This window comes from Merops nubicus, unplaced genomic scaffold (genome assembly GCF_000691845.1).
Source record: "Merops nubicus isolate BGI_N331 unplaced genomic scaffold, ASM69184v1 scaffold7900, whole genome shotgun sequence".
Classification (NCBI taxonomy): Eukaryota; Metazoa; Chordata; class Aves; order Coraciiformes; family Meropidae; genus Merops; species Merops nubicus.
The window spans coordinates 13,993-27,430 of NW_008583484.1; the positions used below are offsets into that span (position 1 = coordinate 13,993).

Below are 13,438 nucleotides of genomic sequence, written 5' to 3' on the forward strand. Positions count from 1 at the left end.
CATCCCCAGCTGGTGGGTGGTTCTGCCCGCCAGCTGGTGTGCCGTGGCACAGAGCACTGGGCTGTGCACAGGGTTTCTGGAAGCTTCTCTTCCAGCTCTGGGCTGAGATTTCAACATTATACCATCAGCCTTGGAGACAGCTCTAGGCTGTCTGTACTATAGGTAAAAAAGTCAGGCTGAAAGGAACCCCCTGTGTAGATGGAGGAGGGAGGATGGTGTTGGTTGGGGTGCAGGCTGAGCCCTGCACAAGGCAGTGCTCTTGTTCTGTTTCAGGCTGACACCTCTGCAGGCTGAGCTGTACAAGAACTTCCTGAAGCAAGCCAAGCCAGTGGAGGAGCTGAAGGAGGGCAAAATCACTGTGTCATCTCTCTCTTCCATCACTTCCCTGAAGAAGCTCTGCAATCGTGAGTTGCTCCGCTCATGCAATGGGTTTGGGTTTTGCACTGCTGGTGGGTTTATTTGGGTCTCCCCTGTGCACTCCACAGTCTCTGAGCACTGTTTGTTCTCCAGACCCTGCTCTCATCCATGATAAGTGTGTGGAACAGGAAGAAGGTTTCATGGGAGCCCTGGACTTGTTCCCTGCTGGCTACACCACCAAGTCTGTGGAGCCCCAGCTTTCAGGTACTGTGGAACTCAACAGTACAAATATGCTGCCTAACACAAGGCAACCATGGGACTATACTTGGCATCTTATCAAGTGTCCCTCCATGGTTTGGAATTTGGGAGCTTCTGCCCTAGCTTTCTTCTGTCTTTCTTTTTTATCTAGGAAAGATGCTAGTTTTGGACTACATCCTCGCTGTTACAAAAAGCACCAGTAATGACAAGGTGGTTTTAGTGTCTAACTACACTCAGACGCTGGACCTATTTGAAAAGCTCTGCAGGAACAGGAGGTTTGTCTTTGGGCTTCATTTGTTTAATCCTGCAAGACTGTACTTGTAGCCTACACTGTAAAAGAAACTGGCTATTTTTAAAGTTTCTATTGGCAGGAACTTGTGATCTGTCTTTTACCTCAGATGTTCCTGAACTGGAACTAACGTGGCTTGTGCTTTGACTGCTGAGGTCACTCAGCAGAAAAGCTCTGGCCCTCTGCAAAAGCTCATGAATCCCGTGTTCTTCTAACGAGGCTGTTCGTGAAAGGTTTTTCTCTTCCAAGTGGGATGCTCTGAAGGTCTGAGCGGGCTGGTTGCAGTACGTGCCGTTTGTTCTAGGTACCTGTATGTCCGTCTGGACGGCACCATGTCCATTAAGAAGAGAGCGAAGATCCCCTCAGTGAGTAGAACCTGCCAGCTGGGAGCAGCTCTCCCGCCAGCTCTGAACGCTGCGAGGAGGAGCGTGGCTGCCTCTGCAGTTTAACCCAAGCCTGCCTTTTCCCCCAGAGCCCCGAGTTCATCTTCATGTTAAGCAGCAAAGCGGGTGGCTGCGGTTTGAATTTGATCGGGGCCAACCGGCTGGTCATGTTCGACCCGGACTGGAACCCGGCGAACGACGAGCAGGCCATGGCCCGCGTCTGGCGCGACGGCCAGAGGAAGACCTGCTACATCTACCGCCTGCTTTCAGTGAGTCTGGCTCCTCCCACCTCCTCCACACAGTGCTCTGTGCCAGCCCAGGCTGTAGCTGCTGTGATTAGGATCAGAAGCTGGGTGGGAGGAGACAGCTTGTAATGGGACTTTCCACAGCACTCCCAGGCTATAGCAAATTCAGAGAATTTGGAGACCAATTTGTGTTTCTGACCAGAATTGATTAGAGTTTAATTGCTTCTTACGCTTAGATGCGTTGCTGTGGAAAACCATAAAGTTTCAAGCTGGAGGGTCATTATTACAGGCCTTGGTTTCTAATGGTGTCTGGCTTCTGAGATAGAGAAACAGCTGTGGCTTTCCAGATAAGATGATCCTTTGAAGTCATTTAGGCATCTGACTTCTTTAATTTTGGGCTGTGTCTGATACTGAAGTTGCTGGTCTTCAGTCTGGCTGCAGTCTGTTTTGGTTGGGTGTACATGTACTTAGTAAACAGCAAGTACATTCCCAGAATTACAGCAGATTTCGAAATGGGCCTACCAGGTAGCAGAAAGGGGTAGCTTCTCTGAAGGAAGAGCACAAAGGAGACTGCTCTGTGGAGGCTGTTGTCCCCCTTTGTCTAGCAGTGTCAGTTGTGATTACTGCTCAGAAGCATCCCCTCTCTGCTCTTCTTCACTTTCACTACTCGTTAGTGCAGACTGTGGGTTGGTTTGGTTTGGGTTTGGGTTTTTGTTGTGTGCTTTGGCAGGGGAGGGGATGTTGTGTGTGTAAACTTGTGCTCCTTGACCAGTTATTATTTTACTTTGACAAAACAGGTGTTCTTTGCCTATCTCTTCTTTGTGTTTTACTTTCTCTGACCTGGCTGCACCTGGAGGTCCTTTGCTTTTAGAACTAGGAAACCAGTCTGCAAATCATGACTATTCACCCACCTCCTTTGTATTACGTTTGTTTGCAAAACAAACATTTTGCTTTTAGATTTTTGCCTTAAAAATGTAGCATATTAGGCATTCTGTGTATCTGTTCTAGAAGCAGTCATCTCCCTCCAGACAGTGGGTGTGATTGATTTGTGCGGGTGAACCAGCAAATATTGTTGATGCTTGTGTCACCCAGGGCTAGCCCTTATTGCTGGTTTTTAGGGGAGCTTGTGTTTGTTGTCCTGTTCTTTGGTTGTTTGGTTTGGTTGGTTGGTTGGTTGGTTGGTTGTTTTTTTTTGTGAGGGAATGGCTGTAGCTGCTTAGCTCCTTTCCCTTGTTTCCTATCAGCACAATGTGGTCCAATGTGACCTCCAGTCACAGGTGGCAGCTCCAGCTCTTCTTCATCTGTTAACCTCTGTTTGATCTACTCTGTAGCTACGGTGAAAGGCAAGAGAAGCAGAGTTGAGTTAGATCAGCAACCAAATGGGACATGGTTGGAGTGCAGCTAGTAAAACTTGCCTGTCATTTGTACTGGTCTGTCAAGGCACTAAATGGTCCCGACTGTGCTTCATCTCTCTCTCCTGTAGACAGGGACCATAGAGGAGAAGATATTCCAACGCCAGACCCACAAGAAAGCCCTCAGCAGCTGTGTGGTGGATGAAGAGCAGGATGTAGAAAGGCACTTCTCCCTTGGGGAGCTGAAGGAGCTCTTCACGTTGAATGAGACCACCACCAGTGACACCCATGACAAGTGAGTACACTGAATTACTAATGGATGGAGTCAGCAAAACAGTCCTCCACAGTTTGGTCTGCTGATTCAGGGGTTCCTCAGGCAGCAGGAGGAAGCTTAAAGAGGGAGGACCTCAAGTGTCTCTGCTTCTGAGGCTGTTAACACCTGGAGATGAGCACCTCCTTGCTGGGCTCACTTTGTATTAGAAAACCTGTACTGACTGAACAGGTGAGCAAACTATCTTGTTGCTGCCTGTGTTTGGAGGCTGTGAAATACTGCAGCTGAGGAAGAGATATTAAAATCTGTTAAAATTAGAGCCCATCTTGGTCCTTCCTTGCCACTCTCCTCCTGATGGTTTGTGATCTCCAAATGCTGAGATGGTTCCACTGCCAGGACTGCTCCCTCTGCTACAAATTCATGAGGCCAACCCAAATGCTGTTGTGGTGACTAAAAGAAACCTTTTCACCATTTTTATGCCCTTCTCTCCCATTTCTGAGACCTGTGTTATTGTAGCCACCAGGAGGAAGACAGGGAGTGCAGGAAAATGCTTCACTGTAAAAGTTAAGACTCTTAGTTCAGGCAAGAAGTGAAGAGGATTAGTCTTAAGCTGACTCAGAGCTTAGCTCTGTGTGGGTATCTTGTCTGCATGGCAACAAGCTTTGCTGGCAGTGCTGCTGCTCTTTGTCTCCTTAGGTGGCAGCTCATTAGGGTCTCTCCAGAACAGCCTGAGCACGACCTTGTGGCTGTGGTGGGCACCAGGATGGAGCAGTTTGGGGCGTGGTGGGAACTTGGGAGGCCTGACGCAGTGCTAAGAATGTGTTGGCAGTGTGTTGGTGTTCACTCGATTTGCTCTAAGCAGCACCCCACACCTTTGAGGGGAGCTTCCTCTGGGTCCTGCTGGACTGTTCCCACAGGGCTAGACGTGGGGGGAGAGAGTGCCATCAGAAGAAACAGAACCCCGGGGTTTCCAGAATGTGGGAGTCCTGTCATACCTGCTGCAGATGCCAGGAGGCAGTCGTGTGTTTAAATGAAAGGTGGTAATCCATCCTGCCTGAAAACCTGGTTGCCAGGGGTGCAGCTGGGGCAGAGTTAATCCAAACGTTACTGGGCTGTATCTCCCCCGCGCGGGGGCGCCTTGCACTAACCTCGTCCTTGCTCTGCTCCAGGATCAAGTGTCGGCGCTGCGTGAACGGCCACCAGGTGCGGCCCCCGCCCGAGGGCTCCGACTGCACCTCTGACCTCTCCCAGTGGAACCACTGCGCCGACAAACGGGGGCTGCAGGACTCCGTGCTGAGGGCCGCCTGGGACGCTGCCGTCACCTTCGCCTTTCACCATCACTCCCACCAGGAGCAGCGGGGGATTCCCTGACAGGCTCCTGTTCCCTGGCGGGGCCAGGGCAGGCTGCCGGGGCCGCCCACCCCGCTGTAATCCCTTTCAGGGAAAGGGGCAGCGGGTAGCAGGACACGCTGGGCTGTTGTGTGGCTGAGGGACAGGAAGGCCCTTGGCGTTCTTCAGTCTACTGCAACAGCAAGGAGTCCAGGGCTTTTTCTCTGCTGTTGCATTGTGAGCGTGAAAACTCACCCTTTGGGAACTGGAAATAACAGGACCTTGTGTGCTTCATCAGATTCAGCAGTGGCTATTGTGCTGTTGGTGTCTGTGTCTTCTACTTTGCCAATTGTCTTCAGGTTTAAGCTAGGCCTGCTGTTTTGCAGCACGTCATGCGCAGTCATGTATTTTTCCTGACAGCCATGGCTTACAGCTGCTGATCAGAAACTTGCAGAATCTGTTTCTGTTGTGAAATACAAACCTTGCTGATTACTCAGAAAGAAAAGGACTTGCACAAGGGGAAAAAAAAAACAGCTCTTATGTTGAACATCTGTCCTGAAAGATCATGTAGGCCATAGGATATCAGGCTCTCTACTAAGGTAACTCCATTTCTAAAGCCACTTGCTGTGTTATGGGCAGGATCCCCTGATCTAGCAGAGTGTTTTATTTAGATCACATTACAAGCCAGTAATAAAATTCACACTTTTGTTACATGATGTAGTCTTTAATTATACTTTTATTATAAAAAAGTTACAAAAGAACAGACTGTTAAAACCCCTGTAAAATGATTGCAGACAGTGGAGAGGGGCAACAGGATTGCAAATAAACAGCAGGCTACTTGGTACATAAAGATTATTTTTATTTTATAAAGTAACATTTTCCAAATGTGTAAGGCTGAGGGCTGTTTTAGCTTGTTTTCTATTCTCTTCAAGAGAGGGGAGTTCTTTCACAGAATGGCTGAAGATGGAAGGGACCTCACCGTGCTCATGTCCAACACCCCTGCTCAAAAGTGAGGTCACCTAGAGCTGGTTGCCAAAGACCATAACCAGATGGCTTGAGACTCTCCAGCCACTGGCTGAAATAACATGAAGTTTGTAGCAAAACACCCAGCAAAATAAGTAACTGCCCAGCCAGAGATCTGCAGGAATTCACAGAAAGTTCACTTGACACCTGTCCCAGTTAAAATATTGAAACTGAGATGGTAAGAGCTAGATCACCTGGAAATACAGCTGTTGACTCACAGTCTTGTGTGTCACCTCAGTGTGGTACCCCTTCAAGTGAATAGGAAAGTGACAAGAACAACTGTACCCTGCTTGAACCAGAGGAAGAAAACCCCACCTGTGCTGTGACATAAATCTTACTGGCCAGGGACTGAACCACTTAGTTCAAGCTGATGGCTTTTCTCCTGCTCTTGTGTCCATCACATGACACTGATGTAGTCAGCAAAGGCCTGGGAGGAGTCCCACGAGTCGTTGACTACACTGCACACAGCTTTGAGACGCCGAAGGGCTTCTTGAGCTGTTTCAGCATCCTGGTCCAGCCAATTTTGGAAGAGGCGGAGATGTGTGAATTGAATCTGTCCCCCTCGCTGCTGGATGTGGCCTTCCAGCTTCTTTGTGAACTCCAGCAGCCCATCAGGTTTGATGCAATTGGAGCTTTCAAGGGAAAGGAGGACAAAAAAAAAGTCATTAAGAATCTAGGCTATCATTTGAGCATTTTAAATTACTGTTGCTTCTGGTAACTGCCAGTGCAGGTACTCGCAGATTTTTCAATGCAAAGTACAACTGTTCAGCAGTGAAAACTGAATGGACTTTAGTTTTGAGGGAAAACAAGACTGAAGCACAGTAACAAAAACAGCTGGAAGCTTTTTAAACCTGAGGTGGTATCCACTGACAAGTTAAAGTCCTTATCCTGGCCTCCTTACTGCTGACTTCAATCAGACCTAGCTGTGGCCTTAAAATGTCGCTGGTCCCAAGCTGCTGGCTAAGCAGTGTCTGGATCACTTCAGCTTCAGAGCAGCTGTCAAGCACCTGGCCCAAGGGACCTGGCCCAACACACAGGTCCTGGTGCCAGCCTCAACAGTAAGTGTTTATCTCTTCCTTCTGAGAAAAACGGGAGAGGATGTGTCAGTTCTGATGTTTCTAGGAGATTCAAAGTTCATTTCCCCTGCACAGGTGTGTAAATAAGTAAGTTCTGTGCTGGACTTGATCTTGTGAGAGGCACAGTAACAATCAGGGTTCAAGGACTGCTGAAAGAGTGGCCATGGTTAAATAAATTGTCAAGCCAGTGTACCCTGAGTGTCGCGAACCAACCTGAACTATTGAGATGTAAGGAAGTGAGAGGAGGGAAATAAGCAAAAAAGTCATCATTATTGCAGTAAATGCCACCCTCCATATGCTACATGAAGGTTACTGCCTATCTTTATGGCCATTCAGACTAAAGTAGAGACCAGCAGTTCAGGATGAAGACCAAAGATGATGAAAGGAATGCAGAGACAGTCCCAGGATGCTTTTAAGATGGAGCTTGACTTATAAAAGGGACAGTGAGATGCCTCAGAGATGCTGAAGGTCCCTGAGGTTGCATGTGCCCGTTGCAGTATTTCTCTAAGCTTTTCTTGAGCACATATTTCCTTGAGGAAGGAACAAAATCATGCTCGGGTTTTTCCTGCTGTCTGAGCCCTGTTTAGCTCTGGCCCTCCTGAAACAAGAAATTCAGTGTGTTCCGAGCAGCAGAATACCTGACATCCAGCTGGCAAAGAGAAGAGGAGGAATCTTCAGCGAAAATGTCTGCAAGGGCAACCAGCCTGTGATTCCCTAGGAAGGGAGAAATGCAGGTGTTAGATGGGAACCGTCTTATATATTTCAATGGTCACAGGGCTGGAATAACAGTGCAGGAAGGAGGCTGTAAGCACGTGTGTGCAGCACAAAGGGCTCCTCTCCGTACCCTCATTTTGTCCCCCACGTTGACCTAAAGTGAATTCATTCCACTGTGCACAGTGGCAATGGAAACATTTGCTGATGGGGCAGTTTGTTTCACTAGAAAAATCCTGGTTTTGTTTGAGAAGTCAAGATGCAGCTTTGTTTTAAAATTAGCCAATAGCAAAGGGTTAAACTCAGACCGCAGAAATGAGGTGCATTTCAGACTGAGTTTCCCATTTCATTAAAACAACAAACAAACAGTATTCTTGTTTTACCTGAAATTTATTTCTCTGCCATTTTTACTTGGCCTGTGATCCAAAAAGCCTATCATTTCTGTAAATTCAGTTCCATTTCTTTGACACAAACCCTTCCTTTACTTATCCCTATCCGTCCAGTGGCTGCAAACAGATTTTAAGGCACAGAATCCTCAAACTTAGGCAAAATTGGTGCCTCTGGATGAGAAGCACTGCCTCTGCTGCTGGATCCGTTCCTGTTAGAGCCTGAAGCAGATCAGTGTACAGTTGGATCTGGAGTCCCACTGATGCTTTTGCTGCAGAGAGATGCAACTGTAATGCCCACAGAGCACCTGGGCTCTTCGTACATCGCTGAAGGCAACTGAAATTCTGCCTGTAAAAAGTGAAAGTGGTGCTCCTTGTTTTGTGAACTAAATCCACTCTGCTGATGCATGTGTTAAGTTCAGCACTGAGGTCACCGGGTAGTCACGGTCCTAACTCCAACCCTGAAGTTATCTCCCAGAGCTGGTTTAAGGTCAAGGTCCCATAGCAACGTTCACTATACGCACCAAGGCGATTCCCAGGTAGCTTGAGGCTCTTCAAAGATGAATTTCTTTTCACTGTATTGACTATTTCCAACAAAAACTCGCTAGTAGAGCTTTCAAACAGTCGGCAGAAGGAAAAGGTGATTTCTACAAAGAAATGGGTTGAGGGTACATGTTAGTCCCTCCTCCATGCTTCATTATTCCACATTTACATCCTGCAGACAGCCCCAGCCCCTAATCCCTATGCAAGGACAAAGCTTCCTCCCCTGCAGTGGCCTGCACACAACATCATAGGAGCACAGCAGAGATCACACCTGGAGAAGAGGCTTCTCCAGCTGACCCAGGCTCTAATTCCTGATATGCTCTGCAGGTTAAAAACTTTGCTTTACATCCAAGACTATGGACTCGTCTCTGCAGCACACACCAGCTGATCCCCTCTGCCCTGCTGGCACAAAGAACCAGCCACGATCCCACCCTGCCAACAGCTACAGATCTGCTTTGTGGACAGAGACACTTGGCTGAGGCTTACACATCCAAAGATCACCTCTTAAACACCAACCAGCCACCTGCAGCACCTTTCCAGGCACCAGCACCCAGGAGTTTGCTGTACCTTGCAGGACAGGATCCTGAAGCAGAAGCAGAACTTCTTTCTGGTGTTCGGCCAGGTTCACATCATGAAAGCTCAGTTTCTTCAAATTTGGATTACACTCTAAATGCAAAACAAGTTCCCAGGTAAAGTGCTGTGTGTCCCTGAGATAAAAGACTGACTCACCCACTAGCTAACACCCCCAAATTGAGTTGGACTGTGGATAACTTTTGCTGGATTGTGAGTAATTAAAAAGAAGCCATCAACCATCCTGCTATGCAGGATCGTTCACATGCTCAGCACAGCAAGTGGGATGGCTGACACCCATTTTCTTTTCTCAGGAGACGTCAAGGATGTCCACACTGAGGAAATGGACCCTCCTACGCTGGCTTCATGCTAAAGGATGGAAGCCAACAGCAGGGAAGCTCCTGTGTCATAAGTGATGCTATCTATAGGTTAGCAGATACCTTTGAGTGTCTCCAAAAGGAACCCAAGTTCCTGAGAACAGGGCAGTGTGGCACTGTCAAGGGACAGCTGCTGGAGGGACTTTGATGCCTTGAGCACTGGCAGCAAGAAGGTGGTGTGCAGCGGTTCCCTGGGGAATCGGATCTCCAACTGCTCCAGGCAGCTCTCTAACGGAATAAAAACAAACAGCAAGGAAAGACCTTGGTCTGGAGTGCCTGTCTTCAGCACAGCCAGGTCCTACAGCAAGCAAGCAGTCCCTGTGCCTGACATGTCCATCATCTAGGCTGCCAGAAAGTGCCTATGCCTATAGCTCTGTGGCTACTAAGACCTATGGTAATGTAAAGTCATTTGAGGCTCATTTCAGGACTCCTGCCAGACCACAGGGCCACCAATTTCTACTCTGTTCTGGCAGCAAAAAACACTTTTTATGCACAAACCAGAGAGTGTCTTCCCAGAGCACAGCTCCTCGCTGGTCCCACTCCACACTCGCTCAGGGTTTTCTTGCTGCTTTCCTGGTCATTCAAGGGCTAATACAGGTAATGAGAGACCTGTGAGCTGAGAACATGCTGCTGCAGCTCCCAGACTGAGAGGCTTGGGCAGTGTTTTGCCATTGCCTCTAGTACTGCGATGACCAAGAAATGCCTTCCCTTTGCTTAAGGTTGTGTCTAAGGCTTGAAGCCCCACAGTCAACAGGATGGACAAGGCAGAAGCTCCCAAACAATCCACGCATCCAATGGGATACACATCTCATGGGCTACATGGCCAGTCCCTGCTAACAGGTTGTGACTCGCCCCCTACAGAGCAGACGTTGCAGCAGGTTGACATACAACAACAAAACGCTCTGTCCAAGACTCGGGTGTCACAGACTAGAAATGACAAGCAGCAACACCTAAATCAGGAAGATGAGGCTCGAACTGCTTAACTACACAACACTAACAGGGTGGAGTTCACATCTGCGTGCCACGTCCTGCTCACTGCTCAGAACGGCGATGGGTTCCTACCTGGGATTTCTGCCTCGCCGCAGCTCGCGCTGCCCTCTGGCCTGCTCCTGTCCGGCTGGCTTTTGAGGTCGAAGCTGACGGAGAGCGTGCGGAGCTGGGGACAGGCGCTCAGGACGCCGCGCACGAGCTCCACGCAGGGCACGTGGGAGAAGACGTCGCTGACGCGCAGCACGCGGAGCCGGCAGCCCGAGTGCCGGGAGAGGGCCCGGAGCCCAGAGAGGATGCAGGAGATGTTGGCACCCAGGCCTGGAGGGAACAGCATTGGAGCAGAAAGGTGTTAGCTGTGCCTGCATGGACACCGGTGCGCGTGCAGCTGGAGCTGCACCGGCGGCCACGCAGCCTTAGGCAAGGGCTAAACACACGGCTTCACCTGCACGTTCTTAAACTAGACCATGTATATGAGAGACCTGGAGATCCCTTCACCCTCTCTCAGGATGGCATTTAAGCACAAGGCTGGGGGCTGTTCTAGGGCAGAATGGCCCTGTTCTCTCCTTGAAACAAGTCCCCATGCTCATTAAGCATCCCTGCTGATGCTTTTCTCAAGATCAGGTAGCAATACTCTTACACGGCCCATCCCACAAAAATTAAAATTAAGGAAACTTGAGCAATAATTCAGAGCATTAGACTAAGGCTGGAAGGAAGCTACCTGTTCCCACCACTAACCATTGTATGACAGAACCAAGTTTTCTAAAGACACCCAGGAGCTCAGCAGGTTACTCAGAGTCCGACATGTCTCCCCAGTCAAGGGAATGGAGAACAATTCCAGTGTGGACACGCTTCGGAAGCGGTGAGGAGCCTTCAGAGAAGAGATCCCACCAGATTCTCCTCTCTTCTTACAGCCAGCATGGCCAGTGCATGGAGATCCTGGGGAGGAACTAGACCAAGTCTCAGTGTTTTCTCCCCTTGTGGCACTGTTTTTGTCAAGTAACCCTGAATTATCCTCTCTAGCAACAGTGAAAACAAAATCATATAGATCTTCTGGGTCAGCACATGCTGCCCTGCTTCGTCTGAGGCAGCGACGTTTCTTCCCTACCGCAGTTTTCAGCCGCCTGGGTGTCTTTCGAAGAACAGGGTGACAGGGCAGCTGGTCTGAGATGCTATGAGGAGGAGACCCTCCCTGAATATTGGCGTGGTCACAGGGCACCTTGCTGTCTGCCTCCTCACGTACTTGGTTATGCAGAGGAGGACTTCTTGATCTGGAGAGGGCAGAGTTCAAGCAAGCATCAGCCCCGTATCCATTCACGTCCATATCAGCCTCCTCCAGGGCTCTGGAGGATCCCTTTGGGTTCTCACCATCACTCCGCTCTGCTCGCTCCTGTGCCGCCTCCTGGCTTCGGGCCTCATGCTCCTCTCTGCAAAGGCCACACGGGCTGCTGTGATACACCAGGGCATTTCCCGAGCGCCAAAACCCAGCACTCGTGCTCAAAATGAGAACGAGAAGAACTGTGTCGGGAACAGGCCAGGAATACATGGACACCTGGCTGACAGAGCCATGGTGAATCAGCCGGTGAAGAAGGGAAACCAGCAAATGCCTGATGGACGGGTCAGAGGAGAGGAGGTGCTGGAACTTCAGGATCCGCAGGGAGCCAGCCAGGTTTTCAAGTACTTTCTGGTTGTGCTCAGCAGTGAGCTCCACCACGCCCTGCAGCATGTTGCAGAGGGTAAGCTGGGAAACGTGCGGGGAGCTGTGGAGCAGCGGAGAAAAGTGGCGGTCGTTGAGGCGCCAGTCAGAGGACACATCCAAGACACCGTGAAGAACATTCGAGAAGAATGTTTCAAGGAACTTCTTCCTCCAGCAGGTTATACTCTGCAGATAAACAACAGGGCCACATTAACAAACAGCCATGATTTTTTTAATTCTTTTTAAGTTAAATTACTGCTACCTGCCAAGCTGGTAAATGTGTTCAAAAGACTACAGCTAACGCAACTTGTGAGTAACTTCCTAGTTCTCAATGTCTTTCCTCAGTGTGTTTGCTCAAAACCAGTGTTACTCCCATTGCTTTCTCTATCCTACTTCTGGCCTAATTTCAACACGCTCAGTGGCCTGAAGCCATGCCGTGGCTTTGCCTATTAAAAGCCAAATCACTGGGAATTTTCTTCCCGTGTGTCTATTTCCAGGCTATGATTAAGCTGTTAATGATTCTTTTGTAACGCTGACCCCATGGAGCTGCTTCAGCTTTCCTATGTAAAACTATTCTGGCAAACTGTCTTCTCCCAAGTATTTTTCTAGTGCTTTCTAAAACATCAGCATGTTTGGGTTTTTTTTGCCAGTGTACGTGTAAGCAGGGTATAAGACTGGTTTTTATCCTCCGTGTCCCTAAGAACTATATCTCTAAAGCCAGGATTTATTCTTTTGGCAAACTTGCTGCTGTGAGATGAAGGGTGTGGCTGTACGCTACGGCTGCTTTTGTGAACCTCGTTTCCCAAAATGGTTGTGCTACCAGGGTCTGAAGCTCTACAAACACCTGTAAACAAGCGGCAGCAATCACTCGGAGTTGGCCAGCAGCGTCGGCAGGCTCAGAAACAAAATCTCACAGAGGACAGCAGAAACAGGGTGCCTGTGCCGGGCCCCTTCTCCCGCCGGAAGCATCTGCTCACCTCCGAGTTGGGCGGCCTGGTTTTCATCACATCGTCCCACAGCTTGCGCCAGATGGGCTGTGTCGAGAGGCCTGCGGCAAAAAAATAATCAACCAGGATTATTAATCAACTGCACCCCGACCTGGAGCTCGCAGGGGCACTGGGCAGACAAAGGGCAGCACCAGGGAACACAGACCAGACCCCTGCAGCAAAAGGAGGGTGCTCTGCAGCGAGGAGAAGACCACCAGCTTTTAAGGGATGCAAGTTAAAAATTAGCGGGTTTTGTCAGTCTTCAGTAAGAGCCAAGTTACAGCAGGAACTGCACCGCTGTGAGAGCCCTGCCCGGGTATGAGATGGGGCTGGAGGTTTTGGGTGCAGGAGTGTCCCGGTCCTGGTGGCAGGGACTGTGCTGTCAAGGGATCCCCACAGAGGTTCACTCCTCTGGCCCAGGGCTCCCAGCTCGGAGGAGTTCCCCCTCCAGCGGGGGTCTGTCAGTGTGGGGCTCTCCCCTCCAGGCCGGGGACATGCCCGCGGTGTGCGTGGGGGGATCTGCCCACCCCATTAGTGTAGGGCTCATCCCTCCCTCCCGGGGCCATCTGTCGCCGTCCCTGCGGAGTCACCTGCTCTCC

The 13,438-nt window shown here is 49.7% G+C and overlaps 2 protein-coding genes across 2 annotated transcripts in view; one reads left to right on the forward strand and one right to left on the reverse strand.

Moving 5' to 3' along the window:
- RAD54L (RAD54-like (S. cerevisiae)) overlaps positions 1-4,526 on the forward strand; it is a gene marked incomplete at its 5' end in the record, with an annotated part of 17,632 nt that extends 13,106 nt beyond the window's left edge. Inside the window, 7 exons of the mRNA XM_008940859.1 lie at positions 274-404; positions 511-621; positions 767-890; positions 1,209-1,269; positions 1,377-1,556; positions 3,016-3,179; positions 4,325-4,526. Of these exons, the coding sequence (XP_008939107.1) occupies positions 274-404; positions 511-621; positions 767-890; positions 1,209-1,269; positions 1,377-1,556; positions 3,016-3,179; positions 4,325-4,526 (973 nt within the window). The remainder of the gene's footprint in view (positions 1-273; positions 405-510; positions 622-766; positions 891-1,208; positions 1,270-1,376; positions 1,557-3,015; positions 3,180-4,324) is intronic.
- A 1,378-nt stretch (positions 4,527-5,904) lies between these two features.
- On the reverse strand, positions 5,905-12,901 carry LRRC41 (leucine rich repeat containing 41; the record flags this gene model as incomplete). The annotated part of the gene is made up of 8 exons (XM_008940869.1): positions 5,905-6,139; positions 7,222-7,297; positions 8,205-8,327; positions 8,791-8,889; positions 9,234-9,398; positions 10,233-10,478; positions 10,896-12,039; positions 12,831-12,901. Coding segments are annotated over 8 exons (2,159 nt in total), but the record flags the coding sequence as incomplete, so codon positions are not given.
- Positions 12,902-13,438: the final 537 nt, after the last annotated feature.